General features: G+C 37.1%; 1 protein-coding gene across 2 annotated transcripts in view; it reads left to right on the plus strand.

Annotated features, from left to right (window-relative positions):
• Window positions 1-21,697, plus strand: part of LOC149572594 (uncharacterized) — a 42,290-nt gene extending 20,593 nt beyond the window's left edge. Inside the window, exons 2-7 of one of the 2 annotated variants that reach the window (XM_089813699.1) lie at window positions 11,608-11,682; window positions 16,857-17,074; window positions 17,321-18,277; window positions 18,437-18,637; window positions 18,749-18,944; window positions 21,337-21,697. In XM_089813699.1, coding sequence (XP_089669825.1) covers window positions 16,958-17,074; window positions 17,321-18,277; window positions 18,437-18,637; window positions 18,749-18,944; window positions 21,337-21,518 — 1,653 coding nt within the window. In that variant the 5' untranslated portion in view covers window positions 11,608-11,682; window positions 16,857-16,957 and the 3' untranslated portion in view covers window positions 21,519-21,697. The remainder of the gene's footprint in view (window positions 1-11,607; window positions 11,683-16,856; window positions 17,075-17,320; window positions 18,278-18,436; window positions 18,638-18,748; window positions 18,945-21,336) is intronic. The other variant, XM_089813698.1, reaches the window with a different exon arrangement.
• Window positions 21,698-22,139: the final 442 nt, after the last annotated feature.

The following is a 22,139-nucleotide window of genomic DNA, read 5'->3' on the forward strand; positions in this document are numbered from 1 at the left end:
TAGCTGCTATTTGAGGGGGCCCCAGTCAAGCATGGCTATTATTGTGTGTGAGAGGAGATAGAGTGGGCGGGGTTCTGGATTTAGGGATAAAGGGCTTCTGCATCCTAATGATGTAATGTTGGGTTTTTTGATTCGATTTAATCACCTTGCCTTGTGCCAAGTCAACCACTCCTATCTCCTCGGCACGTGATATGACTCTACATGCAGACTCGGCTCGACCCTATTATATATGTGATACGAGTTGCTTGACAACTATATAGGTAGGGGATGGCTACTATGAAGCAAGTCATCGGCCCATCATGTATTCTCCTCAATCCCAGCCATGATCAAGCCATGGGCTCTATCCATATGTATACATGTGCCCCCACCATCTGTGACTTATCTCATCCCTCAGGGCCCTATAATTCCCCCCCAAAAACCCATGTTACATATATAAGAGGGCCCTACCCCCTGTCAACTATAGAAATTGGGGCAGTTGTTCTAGAATCTATATCGTTGATCACTTCACTCCTGTAATAGCTTAGCTTAGAGTAGCTCTTGAGGAGCTACCCCAAGCATTGAACAGTGGAAAGGGGGGAGGGCTTTTGCATCTCTCGCTATCGCAGTGTCCGACCCTATAATTTTATGGGTATAGGACCCCCACCACCTACCCCCTACCCTACCCTAAAATTGATAGTGATAGGATAGGCCCCCTACCCTAAAATTAGGCCCCCTACCCTAGCCCTAGAATTTTTAGGTATAGGATAGGGCCACGCCACTAAAATATAGGGTATAGGGTGCAAAAAGTAGGGACAAGGGCTGCTGAGGTGCCTGCCAGCCAGCTAGAATATTGTTGCGCATTTTTGATAGGGGCAAGCACTACATATAGATTTGCCTATGCCTTTATTGCCTCTACTTTTCCTGCTACCAGAGAGGAGAGAACCCGCTGAATTATCTCAAAAAGGGAAGGCCCCCTACCCTATCACTTTATGGGCAGATTATTGCTATGGGCCGAATAATCTCTTTTATGTAGGGGCCACCCTTAGAATAGTAGGGCTATGGTCCATAGGGCTCGTGCTTCTGCAGCACAACCAATAGCTCTATGGCCATTAGCAATATTCTATACGTAACATGGTAGAGAAGCTCAAACTGAAAAGAATACCTCATACAACTCCATATAAGGTAACATGGTTGAATAAGGGGCAACAAGTATTGGTAAATGAACAATGTTGGGTAGATTTTCACAATGGAGGCTATAAGGACAAAGTACTATGTGATGTCATCCCTATGGATGTTTGTCATAGTTTACTTGGTAGACCATGGCAGTATGACAGATATAGAAAACATGATGGAAGAAAAAAATACATATGTGATTGAAAAAGATGGAGTTACCTTTACTCTTACACCACTCAAGGATGAACATATTCCACAAGCTGGAGGCAGTGTGATGTTGGTAGGAGAAAAAGAATTGTTGAAATCAATGAAGGAGAAGAAAGTGGGGTTTTCTGTCCTATGCAAACCCAAGACTATAGCAGCAACAGAGAACGTGAAAGATTTGCCACAAGAAGTCCATAAACTCTTGAAGAAGTATGGAGACATAGTGGTGGATGAACTTCTGAGTTCACTCTCACCTATGAGAGACATATGCCATTGTATTGACTTCATTCCTGGAGCTAGTCTACCTAACAAAGCAGCATACAAAATGGCACCACAACAGAATGAGGAGATTAACAAACAAGTAAAGGAATTGCTTGAGAAGGGTCTGATCAAACAGAGCCTAAGCCCTTGTGCAATACCAGTTGTTTTAGCACCCAAGAAAGATGGTGGATGGAGAATGTGTACCGACTGCATGTCTATTATTAAAATCACAACTAGATATAAATGTCCAATACCAAGGATTGAAGATCTCATGGATTGTGTGAGTGGAGCCACTTATTTCAGCAAAAGAGACTTAAAGAGTGGATACCACCAAATTAGGATCAGAAGTGGAGATGAATGGAAAATTGCTTTCAAAACCAATGAAGGACTCTATGAATGGATGGTAATGCTTTTTGACTTTTCTAATACTTTTGGCACTTATGAATGAAGTATTGAAGCCTTGTATTGGTAAATTTGTAGTAGTTTACCTTGATAATATTTTGATTTATGGTTCTAGTGAGGAAGAACATCTGCATCATTTGGATTTGGTTTTGAAAAGATTAAATGAACAAAAAGTAATGATCAATTTGAAAAAGTATGAGTTTAGGAAAACAAAGCTAGCGTATCTTGGATTTGTGGTGACTAATGGTTCATTGAAGATGGATCCTAGCAAGGTGGAAGTTATCTTGAATTGGGCAACTCCTAAATCAGTTCTTGAGGTGAGAAGTTTTCATGGTCTAGCAAGTTTTTATAGGAAGTTTGTAAGAGGTTTTAGCCATGTATGTGCTCCTATTTTGGATACTACAAAATGTGAGAATAGAAAGAAGTTTGTTTGGACATCTCAAGTTAAAAAGAGCTTCCAACTTTTAAAAAATAGAGTTGCAGATCAGATTATTCTTAGTTTACCTGATTTTAACAAAGTATTCACCATTGAGTGTGATGCAAGTGGTTATGCTATAGGGGCTGTCCTTAGCCAAGAAAATAGACCAGTTGCCTTCTTTAGTGAAAAACTAAATGATGCTAAGAAGTATTCATCTTATGATCTAAAAATGTCTGCTATGGTCCAAGTTTTGGAAAAATGGATACACTATCTCCTTCCAAGAGAGTTTATTGTTTATACTGAAAATCATGCGCTTCAGTTTTTGAATAGCCAGGATAAGCTCAGCCATAGACACATGACATGGGTGGAATATCTCCAAAGCTGCACATTCACTATCAAACACAAGAAGGGGCAGTCCAACAAGGTGGCAGATGCATTGAGTAGAAGAGCCATAATAATTCAAGAGATCAAATTGGAGAGTGTAGTTATTGAATCTCTGAAGGGTATGTATGTTGATGATGTTGATTTCAGAGATATCTATGCTTCTTGTAAACAACTTAATGGTTTTTATCATGATGATAATTCTGATTTTCTGATTCAAGAAGGTTTATTGTTCAAAGGAGCTCAATTATGTGTGCCCAAGTGTTCTACTAGAGACAATTTAATTAAGGAAAAGTATAGTGGTAGTCTTGCGGGTCACTTTGGTTTAGATAAGACTTCAGAGCAGCTAAGGAGGAATTATTATTGGCCTAAAATGCAAAGTGATGTAAGGAAGTTTGTAGAAAGGTGTGTTATTTGTCAAAGGGCTAAAGGAACTAACACAAACACAGGTCTTTATCAGCCTGTGCCAATCCCAATTTGGCCATGGGAGTCTATAAACATGGATTTTGTACTTGGTTCACCTAGAACACCTAGAGGATTTGATTCTATATATGTTGTTGTAGACAGGTTTTCTAAAATGACCCACTTTATACTATGCAAGAGCGCTAATAGTAATGATGCTTCCTGTATTGCTGGTTTTTTTTCAAGGAAGCGGTAAGAATTCATGGTTTGCCTTCGAATATGGTTTCAGATAGAGATAGCAAATTTGTTGGCCCATTTTTGGAGAACTTGATGGAAGAAGCTTGGTACTAACTTGAGTTCCAGCTTAGCTTATCACCCTTTAACAGATGGTCAAACATAAGTGGTCAATAGGAGCCTTGGTAATCTCCTAAGATGCATGACAAGGGAGCATTCAACACAATAAGATCTGATTTTACCTCAAACTGAGTTTGCATACAATGACTCAATAAATAGAAGCATTGGTAAGACTCCTTTTGAAGTAGTTTATGGTGTACAACCTAGTGGAGTGTTTGAATTAGGAGATATCAGTAGCATGGATAAGAAGAGTGCTGAAGGAGAACAATTTGCTGTATCAATGCAAGAAATATATCAGCAAGTCAAACAAAATCTCCAAAAAATCATTGAGAAGTAAAAGGAACAAGCTGATAAGAAAAGGAGAGAGGTTCATTTTAAGGTTGGGGATTTGGTTTTGGCTTACTTAAGGAAAGAAAAACTTCTAAAAGGGCAGTATACTAAGCTACAAATAAAGAAGATAGGGCCATGTAAAGTGGTCCACAAATTTGGAGCTAATGCCTATGAGATAGAACTCATTCCCGGGGACGCTATCTAACCTATTTTTAATGTTTTTGACCTTTACCCTTTGAAAGGGGCTGTGGGTTCTGGTGAAGATATAGGTACAGTAGCAGTGGGTTCTGGTGAAGATATAGGTACAGTAGCACCATTAGATGAAGATTGGATTAGAGACCTATCACCTAGCCAACTAGTATGAGTTGATCCTCACAAATTTGCTCTCTCCTGAAGCGCACCCAATCAAGAGCTTATCCTTGTTGGAAGGTTACAACGACACTATGAAGTGCTACCTTGTTAGGGGATTTGTATGAGACCTGTTAAGATCTTGTTGTGTTAGGAACAACTTGGTTAGAGGACTTTGGAACACATACTAATGTGTCAATCTATTAAAGGATTTGTACAAAGAATCTGTTAGGGTTCACCCTCGACAGGATTTGTTGTTGTAAGGTAAGTAAACAACAAAAGGTGATCTAATAGTTTTGCTATTGAACTTAGCTTGATGTAGATCTGTTTTCAGCTCTCTTGATCAGTTTGGAACTTTGCGCTGCCCTCTCTTAGCTCTGCAACCTCGTTCACTAATCGCTTGTGTGCTTCTCTTTCTCTACTTGTGCACACTAAACTCTTTGTGCTGTTTAGACATGCTCCTTTTCTTAGCACAGTCACCCCTTGAAGATGATATTTTTGATCACTCTTCTTTACTCTTTGAGATTCCACCTTAGCTCGACTCTCTTGGCTGTTTGGCTAGTCACTTGGCAATCTAACCCTTCCTCTTTCCATTCTGTTTCCTTTTATATTGTTCTCTTAGCTTTGCTTAGAAGCTTCAAATTGCGAATTCAAATTTTGAATTCTCACCCCTACCACTAGCATGGTTTCTCGTTGCAGTAGCATGCGGCTCTTGTCAGATGCACCATGTTCGCATAATTGGGTGTCATGTGTGTTCGATAGTTTGCTCTCGACTGAGAAGAATTCAAATTCAAATTCTACCAGTTGTTTCTCAAGCTATTCCCTATCACTATTAAATGTGACATTAAGTGCACTTGTTACCCTTTACATGACTAGATAGTCATGGGTTCCTTGCTTCATGGACGTCTTGCTAACCTGGCCTCTCCAACTCATTTATCTTCCTGCACTTCCTTTCGCTTTGCTCTCTTTTGCTAACGTGAACTGCACTTAGCTTGCTTCATTTAAGTGGACCACCTTTATTGTTGCTTCCATTGGGCTTGTCTTCTTTTGTACCTTGATTACCCTTACGAGTTAGGGTTGCACATTGACATGCCTTGCCAGTTGTGCCTCTCTATCAATCATGATCCCTTCGCATGTGTTGCCAAGAATGACAACACCTTTGATAACTAAGTCTATAGGTCTATCTATTGGTCAGTCTTCAACACTTAGGCCAACATTTATCTAATTTGATATTTCATTGGGAGTTTATTATCGTGTGATTTTGTGCTGCTCATTTTTGGTGTATCATGGTGAAGAAAAGTCTCAAAACGGTGATTCTATATAACATCTTGTTGATGTGAGTTTTGTTCTACTACCACATGCAGGATCAAATACTTAATGTTCCAAGATGAAACACCGAACATATAATCCTCTCTTGATATAAGGTCATCTCTCATGCTAAGCTTGCAAAGTAAGATCGTGAAATGACTTCAAGGTTCCTTCTTAGCCGTGGGCTCAGGTTTATGATGTGATATGCTGGTTATCACAAAGGGACTTATGCCATTCCTTTGATGGATATCAACTCTTGCACTTCTAAAGATTTGGCTCTACAATGTTCAATGAAAATATAGTTCAACTTTCTTGCTTCAACTCCAACTTAAGCTTACTGCTACTTTTATCTCTAACTAATGATTGAAAGAAATCACAGATGGACTTTGACTTAACTAGATGTAATCTCGCCAACAATTCCACCCACCTAGTGCAAGCATCTGAGGAACACTCAAATGGTTAGCAGATCAATATCTCCTCTCCATTCCCATCAAATGGATGCAAACTAAAGATTGAATATCTATTGAATTTAAGTGATTCAATCATCGACTTACCATGCAAGGCGCTGTTACAATCCATAAGAATGCTAGTGGCTTGGATTTTTTCAAGTCAAACAAGTAAACATCTACAACAACTTCCAATCAACTAAACTACTTTGACATGAAAACAAATCTACTCCAAGTGTAAGATTGAGGAAACCATGCAACACTCCAAAACAATAACAAGTTATTCACCATGAAGAATTAGCAATGAACTATCCATTACTTTGAAAGCATTATAGCAACAATTTGATCAAGTCTGTCCCTTAGCTATCCTACTCTACTCTAGCTCTCTAATCTCACCTCCTAAACTAATTTCTAAGCTCATCCATTACAAATGAGAAGGCCTTGGCCTTTTATAGTAGTTCCACTACAACAAGGGTCAAGACAGATTCAAGATCAAGGGTTGAGATTTTTTCCCACCAACTCTAATTAGGGCTGCCAATTTTTTAACAAATTACATAAAGGCACCAATTCATGGGACAATAAGAAAATTGCAATGATTTTTCCAACTAATGAAAAAATAGGACACTTGTGATGTGATTTTTTGTGCTTGAAATTGTAATTTTCTAATTGGAGACAAACAATTACCACCTCATCATATCCTTATCTTGTGCTTAGAGTCTTGGCTTGAGAAGATGTTTGTTAGAATTGCAAATATTTCTTGCTCGATTATTAGCAAGTATCTATCAATGTTTGAGATTTCTCTATCCTTTGAAATTTCCTCATGGAATTGACTTGAATAACTTACATATTCGCGAACTTGTAAACTCGATCTTTTTTGATTCTCCTTGAATATGCCTTGCGTAGTTGGATCTTCTCTACTTCTTGAATTTTCTCTTGATTTCAATATGAATTTTTTGGTTGATAGCTTACTTCTATCCTTCGCACTTGAGTCCCCGGGCTTGAGCCGTCTTCTTGTAGCATCCACTTGAAGTTTTGGAGCCTTGGTCATCACCTTGCCCTCTAGCTTCTCCTTGAATTCACCTTGCAAAACAAAGGAGAAAAGCATTAATTTCGACATTTCAGCATTCCTTGGCGATTCATTGTTCTTTTTTTGCTCATGATGTTGTCCTCATGTCATAAATCGATCTTTAAATGCCTTAGAGGACGGTGGAATTTGGGAGAACTAATGTGGTGGAAATTCCTTAGCATTAGGACTTTCCACCGGGGAAAATCCTTAGCGGTAGGGATTTCTATTGAATTCACTTTTGCCACTCAGACTCCCAAAACTTGCCATTTTGCCTGTTATGCCAATTTTTTCACCAATGTTTTTGATTTGTTATGCCTTAGCATGATCTTGCATCTCTTTTGGGTTGATGAGGAGGACGGGAAATCCTTAGCATTAGGAATTTCCCCTTATGGGAATCCTTAGCGCTAAGGATTTCCACCAAGTATGGTGTCGACTGTTATCCTTAAGAAAATTACCATTTAGCATTGCAATGATTAGTTTGCCACCATAATAAGAATCTCTCATGCTTGCACCTCATTTTGTTCAAAAGACGAATGGTCTCGAGAGTTTTTTTTGGAAATGGTAGCTAGTGGGAATCCTTAGCGTTAAGGATATCCACCAATGGAAAATCCTTAGTGTTGGGGATTTCCACTGAGTGTGGTTGGTTCACAATCCTTCTCCTATTTTTGATACATGCAAACCTTTCTCACTCGGACAAAATTCTGCCCTCCCACTTGGACTTAGAAAAAGAGACCTCAACAAGACACCAAACTCTTATGTAAACCTTGAACAAAAACAAAATTACTTCCCAACGAGCCAACATATAGAATTAGTGTTAACACATCACTTTTAATAACTTTAAAATACAGAATTGGGTCTGCATCATTCTTTGTAAACCCTAGTTAGATAAGAGAGCTGTTGATCCTTTCATACTAGGTTCAGGGAGCCTTTTTAAGTCCGTAGAGGGCTTTCTTCAATTTGCATACATTTGAGGCTGCATTATGAATCACAAAACCTTTAGGTTGTTCTAGATAGACTTCTTCAATAGTCTCATTCAAGAATGCAGTTTTCATATCCATTTGATGGATCTTCCAGCCTTTAGCTGCTGCAATAGTTGGCCTTGCGTATCTCCCTAGGGTCCTTCACAGTTGGTTCTCACTATCTTCGGGCTCAAATCCACCATCATATTGATAGTGGATAGCGGATTTGTAAGTTGTGTACTTCAGATGAGATTGAGACAAAGACTCACTTTATTTTCCGTTGCCCTATCTATTATGAGATTAGAGGAAGATTTTATTGTCTGTTCTGAGATTGTTTTTCTCTTTCTGATTTCTTCAGTTACTGTGACCAATGGTGTCTTGCATTCTATCTTCAGGAGGCCACTATGCTCCATGATAGTACTTTACAGTCACTACTTCCTCACCAACATACATCTACTGAGTACTCAGCTCATTACTGCCTTTTTTACACCCTTGTTTCCTGTGCGGGCTATGAAAAGGTCGTCTAGTTCTACCATTTCTTTCAGTCATTCTAGGTCTGTTAGACCCTGTACTGGCTTCTTGCATCAACGACACTCCTCTACGAGCTCACAGAGACAAATCAAAGCTTCTATCCATCCGCAGGCATATCCTTTTGTGACTGATTTTTTTCTTACCAAGAAAGGACTCCTAGTCTTTGGCTTGGCCTCTCTCTATATCTTTTCTTCTTTGTTTTGTTGTACGCTTTTTTCGGACACTGTTGGTGCTCCTGTTGTTGTCAGCGTTCTTAATGTTATCCATCAGTCCCATAGACCATGGTGGTCTTTTGTTGGACATTAATATTATCTTATCTTATGACAACTCTAACAAAAGTATATCAGGCAACACATGCAAATGTCTCTTTAGAATCAATACCTTCCTTTTGTGAGAACCCTTTGGCAACAAAATGTGCTTTGTGTTTTTGTTACATCCCAATTTTTGACCTAGCTTGAAATATAGCTGTTGAGGTTCACATGAAGTCAGTTGGCAGTTTAATTTGATATAATTTGGTGAAATGGTAAGATAGTTGGACGTTATGATTTCAAGTGAAGATGACATGTTAGTTGATCGTTGATTGCGAATTCATGGAATTAAGATGAAAGGTTAAGTGTCATGATTATTTATGATTATATAATTTATAATTTAATTATAGAGAAATTACTTGTAGGGAGCATGTCGGAGGGGTGAAAGCATTGTTAGAAAAGAATTAGGTAGGGCATCACCACCACTGGGCAAACGGGTAAAAGACCTAGCCAGAATACGTCTGCGGGACTTGCATGAGTTATTTAATAATTTAAATAAAATAGTTAGGATAAAATATAAAATGTATCTTAAAAATTTATCTTAAAGGATTTTTAATTTATCTTTCGTTATATTGTTTTTAATAATTATTTATTACGTACATCTAAATATAAAATCATTTTTAGCCCCAATATAATTTAATAATCAATTAAGTGATGATTGCTTATTCATATTAGATTTTAATAATTATTATAACTTTTAAACTTCCTATTTTCTTCCTTTCCTTCCTCCTTTCTTTTTCTTTTAAAAATCGATTTGAGGGAAATTCGAATGGTTTCTTTGTAACTGTTAGGTAGCCGAAGAGCCAAGCATCTCTTTTAATAGTCTCTTTGATTGTATAATTGGGACCTTGGTGTGCAAACCCCTAACTCTTCTTTTTCATTCGTCCTTTTGTATTTGCTTATGCGTTATTACTGAGGAGAAGACTTAGTCTGAACTGTAGCCGTTGCAATGGAGTTTCCTGGTGTAGCCCATGCGTTAATATATTTCTGTCATCGTGGAGGGTCGTGTTCAGTCCTTGTGCACGGTATGGTAGCTCCTCCAAGGAGAGCATGGGAAGTCTGATCTTGTGTGTTGAACTGGAGTTGACGTGTCTCTATTCATGGACGTTTAGATTATTGCAGAACACCACGTGGGTATTTGTTGCATTGCTACTGAGGTTTTACATTAGGGTCGAATTCGACATTGCATGTTAGGAGAGTGCATTTGTAATAATAGGTATTTGTTCCCAAGGTTCATCGACTGATTTCTCTTAATCCACGACAATTAGCAACCATGGGACCTTAGTAGGAAAGTCAAACCAAAATCACGAGCAGATTGCTCTGTCCAAGATTCATTGTAGAGGTCACGTAAGACATTTGCCATTAGCTAAGTATGTCTTATGTTCTTTATTCGCTAAGTTAAATTCAAATAACTCATGCACTGCCGGTTCCTTGTTACTACCTTTCTTAGTATAACGTTAGCAGTGTGTTGATAGAGGTGCTGAACCCATATAATGATATATTAGTTTCTTCCATGGGATAGTAAATAGATTCATTCTGTAGTTTGAAGTAATCCATGACATGATAGTTTATGTAACATTAACCATCTTAGTTTAGAACCAAATACATTCTGTTATATACTTGCGATGGAGATCTTGAAAATTAGGACACCAGTTCGTCAACAATGATGCTTGTTAAGGTAAAGAAATGTAAAGCAAAACCAATGTACTGGCACTAATACTAATCACAAACTAAATCATGTTGGGCAGTAATAGATTTCTAGTTCTTAAATCATAGATGATTCTTAGTTCATAAGAGTGTATCAATCATGCATATAGGAGATAGAGATGCAATGAAAGCTGTGAGCAATTAAAATTAGCTTAGAATGTAATACATTCATTCGTACCATACAAAGTTAAAAACATTAACACGACTCAATACACCATGAAAAACTCACCACACAATATGGTGAAGAGGTGGAGTTAATTAATTAGATATTCAATTTGAGATCTTTAAAGAACATAATTATAAGATCATAGTTTGTGAAGGGCTGAATGCATGCATAATTGATAGAACCGGTTAATCTGAGAATTCCTAACTCCTGGACTTACCCGACTGTGTAGCCAAGAAGAAGGGTGATAAGGTGAAAGAGAGGAATCTGTAATAATAAGATTCAGTATCAGTTATGTCATATCAATATTTATCATTTAATATGAATAAAATATTAACTCATGCACTTCCCTATTATTGTGATCTCCTGCTGCCAAGTTGTTAATTTTCAGAAAGCCCAGTGGATGGCAAGATGACCCCTGTCTATTCCGGGTAGGGAGGGCCTTTCTTGTTAGAGATTGTGTGGGGATATATATTGTGGTCCGAGGTTGTGTGGTTAAGCCCTTGACAGTGTTTCACCTCTCTCAAGAGATTGGATATGTGTTAGACAAAGATAAGCCATGCATTCAATTGTTTATCGGAAATAGGTAATATCACATTTATTTATGAGGAGGTAAGATTAAATTGAGTTATTTCATCGTTATCGTTATGTAAGGGATAGATTCATAAATTATTTTCCATTTATATAAATATTGAATATAAATATATTTCTAATCTTGAGTTACTGTCATAGATAAGTAATTAGAAGGAAAAGAAATCCAAAGCCCTAATTGATTGTATGACAATTGGAACCTTAAATGATACAGCGGTATTGGAAGTCCTAATTGGATCCGTGTTACTGAAGCCCTAGTTGAATCTGTCATTGCAGGAGCCCTAAAATGAATTCGTGGTTGCAAAAGCCCTAAGTGGTAAAGCGGGATCAGGAGCCCTAAATGAACCAATGGTAATTGATGCCCTAATTGGTACAGTGATGTGTGATGCCCTAATTTAAATTATAGTGGTATTTAGTTGTAATCATCATATGATTTTGAGATAGCGGTTTTTAGATGATAGTCGACCTGTGAAATTGTTATATTGTATTTGTGGACTAACTTGGGTGGTTGCAGAAGCATCCCTAGTTTGATTTGAACTCAGTTTCCGAGGTATGTGAGTTCAATTTTTAAAGTAATTTCATTTAATGGTATTTCAAGTTTCTAGTTAAGAAAAAATTGTCTAATTGGTTTCAACGGTGAATCATATTCACATGAACATGAATGATGTAACTGCTTTACTATGAAACGAAGTAATAATTGTATTCCTTGAGTATGCTGAATGATAAATTAGACTCGGGAAAACCGGATGTTACAGTTTCTCTATACTAATGACATCTGTAACATGTTTGATTTTGAAGAGCCATTTGGAAGAGACAACAATATTTCTCTTTAGGTCTAGGTATTATATCCCATACATCATTTTTTGAAACGGATTGATACTCCTCTGTCATAACATCTTTCCGTACTTGATGTTTGAGAGATTTCGTTACACTAATAGGTTTTGAGTTAATTCATTAATGCTAAATAACTTTAGCATTTGTTGGGCCTCTTACTTTCTCTGAAAGTTCCTTTAGGTGCTGCATAATTTTTAGCTTCCTCAATCATTTTTCTGACCCAAAGTGGTCTCTCTTTGTTGTTATTATTTTGATTTTCGTCTTGATACTCCCTCTAAACTTCAGGAGTAGTTTGGTTTTCATTTGCGTGTTCTTCTAGATACTCCCTCTAAAACTTAGGAGTATGATCCTCCATATCTTTAGGCGAGTCCTGAATTTCTATCCCATTAGAGCTCTTTGCCCTGTTGAAGGCAATGCCCTCCTCAAAGATGACATCTCTTCTTAGTTCTATTTATCTCTGTTCGGGTATGTATATTCTGTAGGCCTTGAGGTTTTAGTATAGCCTACAAAAATTCCTTTCTTTCTAGAAGGCTCTAGTTTTGACCTCTTCTCTTTAGGCACATGGATGTAAATAGGACAACCAAATATTCTTAGGTGACTTATGTTAGGTTTTATACCTGTGAAAGCCTCTTCAAGAGTTTTGTTATCAAGATGTGAATGAGGACTCCTATTTTGAATGCAAACAACTGTTCTAGATGTAGTTTGCCCAAAATGCGGTTTCTATGGTTTGGTCATATAACATTGCTTTGGCAGCCTATACAGTAGTTATATTTTTCCTCTCAACAACACTATTTTGTTGTGGATTATAGGGTATAGTAAATTCCCTCTTGATCTTGACATTATCACAAAATTCTTTAAAAGTCTTGAGGTGTATTCCTTCCCATTGTTTGTTCTCAGTATTTTAATTTTCTTTTCGGAAGAGTTTTCTGTTAGGGCTTTGAACTCCTCGAACCTTTTAAGGATTTCTTTTGACTCTTTACACTTAAGGAAATATATCTAAGTCTTTCACGTAAAGTCGTCCACAAAAAATAGATAATATAGGAATCCACGCATGAACATGGGTTCTCTATTCAGAGTGGACTAATTATAATATGTTTTTGGTTCTACTCAAACCATTTTGAAAAGTTCCCTTAGTGGTTTCCCCTAAGGTACACCCTTTGCATGTTGCATTATGAGTTTGATTTAGTTTGGGTAGTCTTGTTACCAATTTTTCCCCATTGAGGTTAGGGCATGAAAATGAATATGTCTAGTCTTTGATGCCAAATTTCATTTTAGTTAGAAGTCTCATGAATAAGGGCTTGATTTGTCTGAGTACAAAGTTTGTATAGGTAATCCTTGTCCCATGCCCATAGTTTGAGCTTGTGTCTCATGCCCATAGTTTGAGCTTTCTTTATGGTTGAGTTCTTTGGCCATGCGAGAACGTTCCCATCCATAAAGGTAACCCTATATCCCTTATTTTCAAGGGAGATATGGATAGTAAGTTCCTCTTAATTCTTGGTACATTTAACACCCCATTGAGATGAATAGAGATGCCTGATTTCAATTTGGTTGTGCATGTCCCAACCCCTTTTACTGGATGTGCAGAATCATCCCCAATTGTTATTTTTTCATCAATTTCTTCTACCATAGTATCCAAGTGATCTTTGAATCCTGTGATGTGTCTTGATGAGCCACTATCAATCAGCCAAGTGTTAAGTTTGTTTGATACTTTGCTTGATAATGCCAAGTAGAAAACAAATTTCTCAGAATCATTTTCTATATTTGTTTTCCCAACCTTAGCAAATGATGCTTGTTTCTTTGTTCTGTCAAGGCATTTGATTGCACAGTGTCCATATTGATCACATCGGAAACATCGAATTTGGCAAACATCTCTTTGTGCTTGGACGAACCCTTTCCATGAAAATTTCTATTTCTATTGTAACTCTTTTTTATTTTTCTTATGAGAATTTGTGTTTAAAACATGAATATCCTCATCTATAAGTTTATGTTTGTTTCCTTTTGTCATCTGTCTTGTTTCTTCTTGTAGACAGTCAGAACTTAGCTAATCAAATTTTGGGAGTTTTGATCTTGCACTTATTCCTTGAACAAATAACTCCCATGAATTTTGTAGGCCACCTAAAGCTATAAGTGTTAACTCTTTGCTATCAATTTCATACCCAACTGTTGACAGTTGATCCCTTAGTTCAGTGATTTTCTTCTCCTTTGTTCATGCTTGTATGATTAATTTGCCTCTTTAGCGTAAGGGTTCTACTAGTGTTATTTATTTGAAATGTGCTTTCAAGGGATTTGAACATAAGGTATGCAGTCTCTTATTTTGCCAATATAGATACTATATGATCCCTAACTGCATCTACTATTAGTTTCATGGCCCTTTTCATTATTCTCAACCCATTGAGATTTCTCCAGGTCATTCTCTGGTTCTTTCTAATTTTCTTTCACAAATGAATCTAACTTATTCTCTTTTAGTATCATCATTAATCCTAACTTCTATGATGGGAAGTTGTTTGCACCTTCAAGATGATCCTCAAATCTGATTACACTTGACATTATGAAGAATGAGATGTGACTGCAATATCAAGAGAGTTTTATCTGATATCTCAAATTTAATTTGAATGTTCCTTAGCAAGGCTCTGATACCATGTAAATGTAATTAAATTCCTATCAGATTTATAGTAATGGATATCTTTTGGATTTCAGAATTGAATGATTACTAATAGTAATCTCTGTTTCATTGTTTGCAGATTCTGATCAGAATACAGTAGTCTTTATATATTTCAATTGTATGCAAAGTAGATGCAATATTTATTATTTACAAATACTGAATGTCAATGTATAACTATAGAACTCAAGGTAAGGCAGACCATTAATGAATTTAGATGCTCTCTTGCCTGGCTGATATAAGCATCTACATGGATTTGGAAAGACTGTGTCTTGTGTGGACATGTCTCCGTAAAGTGGAGACATGTCCACTCAAGACATGTCTCTTCCCTAACAGCAATTTGTTATTCTAATGAACCGATTACCAATCAGTGTTTATTAATATTAGTTTGAACTTAATCAAAACTCTACACAAAGTTGTCAATCTCCAAAAGGAATTAATCAGACTTCGATCTGATTATATATATGCATATAAGGCCGATCATTGTTATGGCTCGATCAATATATGAACATGAGATGTCAAGGAAAAGATCTGTATGAACAAATCAATGATATACTTGGATAAGAATCACAGATTTAGTGGATGGCAATATAATGATATGTATTCTAATAAATATGTGTATGTATTAATATAGGCTAAGTATATTGGTATGTATGCATGTATGTTCTGTGCAGATCAAGATAGATTATATTGTTTTCCAATTTATTTGAACAAAGCTATTTTCTCAACAAATACTATAATCTTATGAGGACACAATCTATCCGCTTAACCACTAGATAAATGTAATCAAACCAGGCTATATGCAATACAAAACATCCTTAGTTCATTCGCATCAACAAGTAGGCGAGTATGATTAACTATGCAAAGTAAACAGTGAACTTACAGGTAAGTACAGTACGGTTTCCCAGCAAAATCACGTTTGAAATTTTCATTAGCTATTAAATTTGTCTTCTCCCCATACGTTTATGCATGGCAGATGTCCTTTCACCTTCCATGAAGGCATCTCCATGAGGAAAACCAAAGGTGACTGTTCACCTTCACAGAATGACAAGAAATTGCAATTTGAACATTTTGTGCATTTTCCAACCCAACCAATTAAAACCACGACCAAGGGGTCTCAATGACATACATCAACCATGAATTACATCACGTCTAAATTTGATGAAGATCTGACCTTTGATTGGCATTGACCCAGGTTGAATAACTGACTAACATCACCTTATTGGGTCCAAAACTCACACAACTGACTCCAAATCAAAATGAACTGACTCCATTACATTTCAAACATGAAATGACATCCTAAGACTGGCTATCACACTGAAATTGAGGGAAATGATCAGGAATATCAATGGTGCTCCTGCGCCATCCTCGAATAGGATTACCAAATGATTTTGAGGGTTTATAAACTCTTGGTATAATTTTGAAGAGGGGACATTACGATCCATCTAACCAGTGCTTAATTTGCACCCTTGCTAACTTTTACCACCACAATCTCTTTTCACGTGTGTGTAGCTACTACAGGGGGGGCAGTCTATATTAGAAAACCATCAATTACAGATTCAGAGATTATATTAACAAGATAGTATGTACATTAGCTTTCTAATTATCTTTGGAGTGCATGTTACACTTTGCATGTTGACAGACCAATAACATGTGAAATAAAGCTCACATGCAGTATTTAGAGCTTGATGTCGAGTTATTATTTTTCTACCAACTGCTAATGAGCCTTCTGGGTAGTCTTCTTGGTGGATTTTGTTATTAGAATGAGATGAACATTATTGAGCAACTACCACAGAGACACATACCTGCTCTATGCTTTCTTATTATTTCCTCCACTTCTGAAATATTGCCAATTTTACAACCCAGAGATGTAGCATTTTTCTATCTTACGACCCATGAAATTTGGAACTTTCTGAAAGCTGTGTTTAAATTAGACTACTGCTTTCCAGAAACAATGAAGAATATAAGTCTTGTATATTGTCCATTTATGTTTTCATTCTTGTTGATTACACTTGTGCTTTGATATCTGCAGGCCATCTTGTTGTTAATGAAGTTTTCATTCCTTGAGGCAGATTTAAGTCTGTAACACTGTTCAGAATATCGCATGCAAAATTTAAAAAACCCTTAGGGTACATGGCAGATGGCTTCAGTCTTCCAACATGTGTGGTGTGTATGGAGGACCTTGGTGCCAATGGGGGACCTGCCTCTTTAACTTGTGGTCACAATGGTTGTCTAGAGTGTTTACAAGAGGTTTGATCTTCTACGTTGGCTATGATCTTAATTTTGCAAGTTATCTTCTTAAGATGCATCCAAAATGTTTCACTTTTGGTTATAAATGCACATTTGTTCACCACTCCTAAAAATGGCCAAATAACAAAACCTATGTGCATCACACACTTTTATACCTTTGAATGAACATAAAATTTTTCAATTATAGAGTTCTTATTAAGTCCTTTTTTCCTGCTTTTGTCCTGAATGTTTTCTTCATCAAAACAGCTGCAGTTGCGCTTAGATGTACCCTTGTGTCCCCTTTGTCGTACACCATTTCATCCTAATTTGAATCTTAGATTGAACATTGATTTGAATGATGCACTCGAAAGAATGAGCAAAATGACATATGTAGAGAGACATGGAGCCTGGCAAGTAAATTCATTCAGCAAGTCAGAGAGAGACCTTCCATTGCTGAAAGAAACAGACCCCTGGGTACAAGTATCAGTTTCACAGAAAGGACATTCATCTTCTGCTGAGCATGCCTCCTGTGATGCAAATTCTGATAGCAACACAGGCTCTCAAGCAACAATGCCAGAAACCCTCCTTCCTGAAGTAAATTTAAGGAACATTATAAGTGGTTTATTTACAATTGTAGCAGGGAGAAATATATCATATACCCATCAAGAAGAACTAGGGGGAAACACAATAGTTCCTCATCAAGAAGAAATACCGAATGCTACATCTGAGCTATCATCTGAAGAAACAGACATAACTACATTGTGGCCAGAAGCTAACTTGCCAAGTGCACCACCCTTGCTCCACGTAAATGACGACAATAGTCAAACTATTCAAACAATTTTGGAAGCTGAGCCACCTCAGTGGGTTCCTGATAGTTTTTCTTCTAGTTGTATGCGCTGTGAGGTGCCCTTCAAGCCAATTATTTGTGGAAGACACCATTGTCGTTTCTGTGGAGGAATATTTTGCAGAGCATGTTCAATGGGAAAATGTCTGTTGCCTGTAAAATTTAGAGAGCGAAATCCACAAAGAGTTTGTGATTTCTGTTATGAGAAGTTGGAAGATTTGCAGAGTTTCTTGATAAAGTATGTGAGCAATGCTTCTCAGATAGCAACACATGATGTCATTGACTGGACCTGTCTGAGAGGATGGGTGAATACTCCTTTGGGCTTGTCAATGGAGCAGGAAATCTACAAGTCAAGCAATGTTTTGAGACATTATAGCCAGGTGCATATTCAAAGCTCACTTGCTCTTTGGCAGATGAGTATTTTATTGCCTGGCAGTAATGTTTGGCTTCTAAACATGAATCTTTTTATCCATCTTATGCCTTTTACTTTTGTATCCTATCACCAGTCTTGAATTCTGAAACACTGCCAATTCATACAGATTGCAAGGCTGAAGACAGAAGGATCCATACCTGTTTGTGTTTTACGAGGAGCTAAAGGTTTAGCAATCTTAACGGTTGCGAAAGCTGGCATGGTTCTTACCTACAAATTAGGCACTGGTTTAGTTATTGCTCGACGAGAAAATGGTTCCTGGTCAGCACCATCAGCAATATTGTCCTTTGGTATGGGATGGGGTGCACAGGTAAAGATTGGCACACATCACATATTTGGGTGATAGTTCCCATTTGATGCAACAAAGGTTCTTGTTAAAGTATAGTTTGTTTGATATTTTATTATTTTTTACTATGTGCAGGTTGGTGGAGAGCTCACAGATTTTGTTATTGTGCTTCGCAATTCTGCTGCAGTCAAAGCCTTTAGTAGTCGAATGCATTTCTCTTTTGGAGGTGGCTTTAGTGCGGCAGCTGGACCATTGGGTAGAGTTGTAGAGGCAGATCTTCGAGCTGGAGATGAAGGAATAGCTGCCTGTTATACGTACAGTTGTAGCAAAGGTAAATCCAGGCAGTTTGTATCTGTGTATCTGTTTTATTTAATGTAGCTGAATAAATATTTCTGGGAGATTTTCTTACTTTTTATAATGATTTTGAAACTCATATTTAGTCATGTAAACCTGTTCCTTGTCTTCTAGATTCCTCTTGTTTATTGATGTTAATGATTTTTAAGATTTAGACACATACATTTGCTCAAATGTCTGATGTGAGCAAGTCCCTTCTCTAGGCAGAGGGCTGTTTGCAACTTTAATTTATAACATATGTTAGTTTTTTTTTTCTTTTATTCTATACATTATGGCAAGAAGGAAGCAAAATATGTTCAAGAAGTTAAAAGGACATGTTTCATCTTAACTGTTTGGAATAGCATGGACATGTGAAGGGATGGATAAGAACAGAAGAAGTCAGGAGTTGAGTTGCTACGAAACAGACAAACTGAGCTCTGATACTTTTATCGCCTAGATTAAATAGAAAATTGTAAGAAACTAGTGATTATGCTATTAAAGTTGAACCATAAGTGAGAACAAGAGGCACTCTTGGGTTCTTTTAAACCTTGTACTTTTTCATTGTAGTTGCACATAATTTTGAGTCCTCTGACCTACTAGAGATACTAAATTTTAATGTCCTCTCACAACACCACCACCTCTGTCACCTTTGCTGGGATGCCACTGTGTCGCTACATGGCACTCACCATTACATACTGATTGCAACCTACAACTTTGTGAACCCTAGTTTTACTTTCATGTGGTGCTTTCAGAAATGTTTTATAGATTTTGCCTTGAATATTTCAATTCACCCCAATTTGTATATCGGTGCTCCCTGCCCTCTCCTCCACCGCCACTCCACCACTGCTCCCCCACCATCTCCTTGCCATCCCCAAATTTAGACCCTTGGTCCCCTCCATCCCTTCCATCCATTCCCACATATTTATGCCCCCCTGCGTTTGCAAACTCTGTGTGGAAATGTGAATTTTGGTAAGTTCTTTAATAAATCTAGTTATTAGGGTACATAGATCCTTATGACATCTTTCAAGCAGTAGCACTGGTTTTGTTTCTTTTTTCATTAGTATAAATCATCCTTTTTGAATTCCATGTGATAACAAATTATTCTTTTTCTAAAAAGTCTCCTTGTTTGTCTTGGTTATGAAACCTGCATATCTATTAGAAATACGGAAATGCTAGATGTTGTCACTCACCATATCCTATCTCACACTAAGATCAGGAATGTCCCAGGAGATGTAGACCGCTTGTCTTTTGAAACTTCACCATCAAGAAATCTTCAACCTCAAAAGTAAGATGCACTGCGAACTACATCACCTAGAGCTAACTGGCCTTTATATAATGTGCTTTTAGTCTAATGGCATGTTTTGCTTAGTGAGAGTATGTCATCTTTATAATAAGTATTCTAGATGTCTTTTGCAAATAATTTTATGTGAATAAGTGGTCACTTATACCTAAATATATTTTTTATATTTGTCTTGTAACCATCTTTGAATATATATATGCTTCAAGATATATACTTTAAACTATATATGGTCTTTAATCTTGAAAATGCTGTAATGCTCAGATATCAATACTTGCCTGCAATGACTGGATACCGAAGCAGATGCATGTGGAAGCTCGGAGGCAAACGGGTGCGCTGTGGGTGCCACCTGGATGCCACTCACAGGCACCTGGATGTGGGCAGATGCCTGTTTTAGCATCCGGACGCATCCAGGTGCCTATGAGTGGCATCTGTGTGGCATCCACAGGATACCTGGGAGCTTCCGTCAGCATCCATGTGGAAAAAGCTAAAAAAATGCAAATTTCACTAAAAAACCATTTAAGAGCTGTGCTTACTTGCACATTTTATTATTATTTTTTGTGCCAAACCCTAAAACAACCCTAATAGAGGCCTTTCAACCATTCGATCTACATTTTGTTTTGGAGATGGGTTTACTCTTCTCATTTGGCTTCCATTTTGGCATTTTGAGTCTTGATCAATGGTGAAGTATCATATGTATTATGATACTATCAAATGATGTATGTTTGTATATTTCTAAGTTCTTGTATTTGTATTTATAAGTTTCTTACATTCTTTGCACACACACACACATATATATACTATATAGACACACACACATTTCCAAACACATCCGTACCCAACAATTTTTTTTCCTGTATCTGCTTCCAAATCCACATCCGAATCGATAACATACCTTTAATGCAAATGAATTATGTCAAATTGTCAAAGGAGTGCAATTAAAGATGACAGGGAAACCTCTCTTCCTCTTTACTATGCATCGATATCTTCCTTAGTAATGTTTTAAAAAAGGCTTTTTGGGACACAATCAAATACTATTCAGTTTGCACATCCATCACTATTTTAAAGCAATGACATATATTTTATTTCACAGGTGCTTTTGTTGGACTATCACTAGAGGGAAACATTGTTGCTGTACGATCAAAGACAAACACACAATTCTATGGGGATCCATATCTTACACCCAATAATATTCTTCTTGGTTCAGTGGAAAGTCCAAGGGCAGCAGCACCTCTATACAATGCTTTGAGTGAACTTTTTCAATGTTTGGAATGATGATAAACATGCCCTGTAAATCTGTAAATTGCTCAAAAAGTTGAATTTGGAATGGCAAAATGCCATATCATTGATGTTGTGCCCACTGTAAAACAGTCACTTGAAAATATAGTTTAATGTTACTGCTCATTGTAAAACAGTCGCTTGAAAATATAGTTTGATGTTACTGCTGATTGAAATTGCTTGGAAAACTCTTTCATTTAAAGTGGGTGTGCAAATGATACCGCGGTTTGCTTCTATTGCAGTGTACTGTGCTAGCCTGGCATTTTTACAAATTGTTTAGGTAAATTCCTGGATGGAGAAAATATCAATTGCCATTAACCACATGAAATTAGATTGGAGTGCAAGAATATTTTCAGTTAAAAGAAAACACAAGCAGAATTTCAAAATGTTTTGTTCTAATGGTTTCATAAATCTCTCATACTTGAACGAAAAATGTTTCCACTATGAAGGCTTTGTCTGAAGGTTTAAACTTAGTGTGCATTTTTGTGCGGGATTCGAGAATTGGAAACAATTAACATTAGTATCTTATATGTCCTGGAAATGCTAACTGGCTGGTTTATTAAGTTTTTATTCCTCGACTAATTCTTGTGTATTGATTTGTCCTTGCACTTCATGCAT

This window comes from Cupressus sempervirens, chromosome 2 (assembly GCF_028749045.1).
Source record: "Cupressus sempervirens isolate cs-2001-9-10 chromosome 2, ASM2874904v1, whole genome shotgun sequence".
NCBI classification, from domain to species: domain Eukaryota; kingdom Viridiplantae; phylum Streptophyta; class Pinopsida; order Cupressales; family Cupressaceae; genus Cupressus; species Cupressus sempervirens.